We start from the raw sequence: 6,000 nt of genomic DNA on the forward strand, positions 1-6,000 counted from the left end.
TGTGTTCCAATGGCACGTTGTGTTAACTAATCCAAGTTTAGCATTTTGAAAGGCTAATTGATCATTAGAAAACCCTTTTGCAATTATGTTAGCACAGCTGAAAACTGTCCTGATTCAAGAAGTAATAAAACGGTCCTTCTTTAGACTAGTTGAGTATCTGGAGCATCAGCATTTCTGGGTTTGATTACAGGCTCAAAATGGCCAGAAACAAAGACCTTTCTTCTGAAAATCGTCAGTCTATTCTTGTTCTGAGAAAATAAGGCTGTGTATGAGATCTGTGTACTACTCCCTTCACAGAACAGCGCAAACTGGCCCTAACCAGAATAGAAAGAGGAGTGGGAGTCCCTGGTCCACAACTGAGCAAGAGGACAAGTACATTAGTGTGTCTAGTTTGAGAAACAGATGCCTCAAATATCATAAGTCCTCAACTGGCAGCTTGATTAAATAGTACCCGCAAAACACCAGTCTCAACGTCAACAGTGAGGAGGCGACTCCGGGATGCTGGCCTTCTAGGCAGAGTTTCATCGAAAAAGCCATATCTCAGACTGGCCAATAAAAAGAAAAGGTTAAGATGGGCAAAAGAACCCAGGCACTGGACAGAGGAACTCTGCCTAGAAGGCCAGCATCCCGGAGTCGCCTCTTCACTGTTGATGTTGAGACTGGTGTTTTGCAGGTACTATTTAATGAAGCTGTCAGTGAGGACTTGTGAGGCATCTGTTTCTCAAACTAGACACTCTAATGTACTTGTCCTATTGTTCAGTTGTGCACTGGGGCCTCCCACTCCTCTTTCTATTCTGGTTAGAGCCAGTTTACGTTGTTCTGTGAAGGGAGTAGTACACAGATCTCGTACACAGCTTTGCACGATATAGTCAATTTGCTTTTCTTTCAAAAACAAGGACATTTCTAAGTGACCCCAAACATATGAACGGTAGTGTATGTAAATGTGATATTTCTGTTTTTAATTTTGTATACATTTGCAAACATTAAAAAAACTGTTTTTGCTTTGTCATTATGGGGTGTTGTGTGTGTACATTGAGGAGGAAAAAAACTATTTAATCAATTTTAGAATAAGGCTGTAATGTAACAAAATGTGGGAAAAGGTCAAGGGGTCTGAATACTTTCCGAATACACTATGTACAGTACCAGTCAAACGTTTGGACACACCTACTCATTCAAGGGTTTATTTTTTTTACTATTTTCTACATTGTAGAATAATAGTGAAGACATCAAAACTATGAAATAACACATATGGAATCATGTAGTAACCAAAAAAGTGTTAAACAATCAAAATATATTTTATATTTGAGATTCTTCAAATAGCCACCCTTTGTCCTTTGCCTTTCTCTCAACCAGCTTCATGAGGTAGTCACTTGGAATGCATTTCAATTAACAGGTGTTCCTTGTTAAAAGTTCATTTTTAATGCGTTTGAGCCAATCAGTTGTGTTGTGACAAGGTTGGGGTGGTATACAGAAGATAGCCCTATATGGTAAAATATAAAAAAGTCCATATTATGACAAGAATGAGTAGTTGTGTCCAAACCTTTGACTAGTACTGTATGTGGAACAAAGCCTTACAATTATGTTTAGATATTAATTTAATTTGAGAATAATTCACATCCCACTGTTAAATCAACTTTCCATGCACAGTGTAAGCACCAGTATTTCTGCATGAGTTGTGCTGTGACCACCAATGTACTGTAGCTTCACCATTATTGTATACTGAAGGACAATATCAACTTAACATACAACAATTTCAAAGATTTTACTGAGTTCCAGTTAATTTATGAAAATCAGTCAATTGAAGTAAACTCATTAAACCCTAATCTATGGATTTCACATGACTGGGAATACAGATATGCATTTGTTGGTCACAGATACCAACAAAAAAAGAGGTAGGGGTGTGGATCAGAAAACCAGTCAATATCTGGTGTGACCACCATTTGCCTCATGCATTGCGACACATTTCCATCGCATGGAGTTGATCAGGCTGTTGATTGTGGCCTGTGGAATGTTGTCCCACTCCTCTTCAATTGCTGTGCGAAATGACTGGATATTGGCAGGAACTGGAACATGCTGTCGTACACATTGACCCAGAGCATCCCAAACATGCTCAATGGATGACATGTCTGGTGAGTATGCAGGTCATGGAAGAACTCTGGTATTTTCAGCTTCCAGAAAATGTGTACAGAACCTTCTGACATGGGGCTGTGCATTATCATGCTGAAACATGAGTTGATGGCAGCAGATGAATGACACGACAATGGGTCTCAGGATCTTGTCACGGTATCTCAGTGCATTCAAATGGTCATCGGTAAAATTAAATTATGTTCATTGTCTAGTTTATGCCTGCCCATAGCATAATCCCACAACCACCATGGGGCACTTTGTTCACAACGTTGACATAAGAAAATCTCTGGCTCACACAATGCCATACATGTGGTCTACGGTTGTGAGGCCGGTTGGACGTACTGCCAAATTCTCTAAAAGGATGTTGGGTATGGTATGGTATGGTAGAGAAATTAACATTCCATTTTCTGGTAACAGCTCTGGTGGACATTCCTGCAGTCAGCATGCAAATAGCTCACCCCTCAAAACTTGAGACATTGTGTTGTGTGACAAAACAGCACATTTTAGAGCTGCACCTGTGTAACGATCATCCTGTCAGTTTCTTGATATGCCACGCCTGTCAGGTGGATGGATTATCTTGGCAAAGAGATGTAAACAAATTTGTTTACAACATTTGAGAGAAATAAGCTTTTTGTGCTTGTGGAAAATGTCTAGGATATTTTATTTCAGCTCATTAAACATGGGACCAACACTTTATATTTTGCGTTTATATTTTTGTTTCATAAATTAGATTGATTGCTTGTTACTTTCTAGTGCCTCCTTGTTTAGATTCAACTAAAAAGAGGAGCCTGGTAGTCGATTTCCTGATGTAATGGTCTTCCCTGTCATTAGGTGTCACTAATGTATTTTAGGCTACAAGTTTAACCGGAACTGCAACCGGAGATTACGTTTGATTGTTTATATTTTCCCACAATTTTACATGTATTATGTAAAATGTGTATTGTCTGAATAAGGTTGGAAAGATATGAATAAAGGGAAGTGTCTAATATCGTGTAACGTTAACCTTGTTCCGCGACAAACTTCGGATAAATATTTTTTTAAATCGCTGACCACGGACACGCGGGAAGAACGCGCGGAAACAGAGGACATGACAGGAGGATTGTTTGCTACAAGAGACCAGTTAGCTAGCAAGTAGAACGCAAACATTTTATTTCCAGTCAACATACTTGGATTAGTTGGTTGAGACAATCCTATCCCTCAATAATGGAGGAATACAAGGAGAATATTCAAGACAAGGGTGACAATGTGAAATTGTCTTCTGAACCCGAGGAAGATGACAAGGTGAGTAATTTACTGTACAGCTAACGTTAACTCTGCTACAGTAGGAATAACAGCCAGGTGATGTTTTAAACGAGTTACCTATTTGTGAGACTAACGTTATATTCCTTTCTCTATTTCAAGTCTTGCAACAAGGTGTGTAGTAACATTGGCGAACCTGTCCCTCAAGTATCTTCTACTCGTGGCGAGTTCAGTGATCCTGTTTACAAGGAGATTGCTCTTGCAAATGGACATATCAACCGCATGAACAAGGATGAGCTTCGGTCTAAACTGGCAGAGTGTAAGCTTGACACAAGGTATGTAGGAACACTTGTTTCAGCAGGAGATTGTTACAAACGTAATCCATTGGAGATCAGGATTTCTACGTTAGGAAATCCCAGAGCTGCTTGACATGTCACTGGAAAAATATCTGTATCACTGAACATGATCCCACGTGTGTGTGTCTCTCTCTCTCACTGTGTGTAGAGGTGTGAAGGATGTGATGAAGAAGCGGTTGAAGAACTACTACAAGAAGCAGAAGCTGTCTTTGATGCAGTCTGTGACAGAGGGTGGACCAACTGATGCATACTACGACTTCATCTGTGTGGTGGACTTTGAGGCAACGTGTGAACAGGACAACCCCCTTGACTTCACGCATGAAATCATTGAGTTTCCAATGGTCCTGTTCAACACCCACACTTTAGACATTGTAAGTGAGGAGGGGACATTGTTAGAATCAATGCATTGTAAGGCTTGCGTGTACTATCAGATGTATGGCCCTTTTGAGTTCACATTAGTAGTTGATGCAAATAATACACATGTTTTGTTATCATGAATGACACTTGATTTCATTGTAGGAGGACAGCTTTCAGGAATATGTCAGGCCAGAAGTCAACACACAGCTGTCAGAGTTCTGCATAAAGTTGACAGGGATAACACAGGTGAGACACCAGACAGATTGTTGTCTAAACCAATTTTGAAGGACTAGAATACTATGATCCACAATACTTCACACATTGTACTGTTAATATAAGAGTTTTCTAACTGCTTTTTTTGGGCCAGAAAATGGTGGATGAAGCAGACACGTTCCCCGACGTTCTTAAGCGGGTGGTGCTTTGGCTTCAGGAGAAAGAGCTTGGCACAAAATACAAATATGCCATTCTTACAGATGGGTATGTACGTGTTGTCAGAGGGTACTAACACTGCTTTTATGTATTAATGATAACTAGCGAGATATTACATGTTCTCATTAGTGCAACTATGTGCTTTTGTTATTTCCACAGATCTTGGGACATGAGCAAGTTCATGAACACCCAGTGCCGTTTAAGTCGGCTCAGATATCCACAGTTTGCAAAGAAGTGGATCAACATCAAAAAATTCTACGGAAACTTCTATAAGGTTGTGATAATAAAATTATCAGAAATATCTCTCTAAGTGTAGAGACGTTAGACTCGATCTGTTGAGTAGAACAATAGAACTAGAATCCTCGCTTTCTTTTTCATAGGTCCCTCGTACCCAGACCAAGCTGAGCAGCATGCTAGAGAAGCTGGGACTTCAATACGAGGGCCGCCCTCACTCTGGCCTGGATGACTCGCGCAACATTGCTCGCATTGCGCTGCGCATGCTGCAGGATGGCTGCCAACTGCGCATCAACGAGCGCATGCATGAAGGACAGCTGCGGACTGTGCCCAGCTCTGCCCCTGTGGAAGGAGCCCCACCCCCACATAATCCTCGCAGCAGAGTCTAGCCCCCCACCTCGACTTCAGCTCCACATCCCCTGGCTCTGACGTCTACATTGGGGCCTTCAAGCAGGCATCCCATGTCTGTTTTACTCCCATGACTTGAAAATAATTCATTGCATTTTTTCCCACTCAATCTGAGTCTACTTTTTGTCCCAAATTGTGGGACTCTGGATAGTTTATTTTATTTTATTAGTAGTGCCACTTACCACAATACAAATGTTGTTTCTGCCTTTTGACAACTTCTGTAGATTTCCACAGTAGCACTCAGACATGGTTTGCTACAAGTTTCTTTAAAGAATAATTGTTATTTCGCTGGGCTTTTGTCTTTCATATTGTCTGAAAACAAAACAACCTTGCTGACCCTCAAATTGACTTAACTGTGTCTTTTAGAGGCCTTGCTTCAGTTTTTATTTTTTACAGCGCATGCCTGTGTACTTATTGAACTTTGAGTCCACTAAAACAGGTCCAAGAAAATTGAGGATATGTTTGGTGTAAGCATTGCACAAACTCGTGGGCTAATAATGTATGAGCTATTGTCTTAAACCATTTCTAGTTTAATACTAATAAATATTTCCTTCGTTTTAGCCTGCTTTCTTTACTTTCTGGGGGGCAGTATATTTTAAATGGCTTTTGTGGGAAAAATACCCAATTGTCATACTTGAGTAAAAGTAAAGATACCTTTTAATAGAAAATTACAAGTGAAAGTCACCCAGTAAAATACTACTTGAGTGAAAGTATTTTGCTTTAAATATACTTAAGCATCAAAAGTAGATGTAATTGCTAACATATACTTAAGTAGTTAAAGTATAAATAATTTAAAATGTCTTATATTAAGCAAACCAGACGGAACCTATACATTTTTTAAATTTACGGA

At 39.9% G+C, this 6,000-nt stretch overlaps 1 protein-coding gene across 1 annotated transcript; it reads left to right on the top strand.

Moving 5' to 3' along the window:
- The first annotated feature begins 2,991 nt into the window (after positions 1-2,991).
- Positions 2,992-5,710, top strand: LOC115128936 (3'-5' exoribonuclease 1-like). Its single transcript, XM_029659072.2, has 7 exons — positions 2,992-3,408; positions 3,529-3,701; positions 3,871-4,093; positions 4,242-4,325; positions 4,447-4,556; positions 4,668-4,782; positions 4,889-5,710. The coding sequence occupies exons 1-7, from the start codon at positions 3,331-3,333 to the stop codon at positions 5,129-5,131; spliced, it is 1,026 nt and encodes a 341-aa protein (XP_029514932.1). The 5' UTR covers positions 2,992-3,330; the 3' UTR covers positions 5,132-5,710.
- The last annotated feature ends 290 nt before the right edge of the window (positions 5,711-6,000 follow it).

Source organism: Oncorhynchus nerka, linkage group LG4, assembly GCF_034236695.1.
Source record: "Oncorhynchus nerka isolate Pitt River linkage group LG4, Oner_Uvic_2.0, whole genome shotgun sequence".
Lineage (NCBI taxonomy): Eukaryota > Metazoa > Chordata > Actinopteri > Salmoniformes > Salmonidae > Oncorhynchus > Oncorhynchus nerka.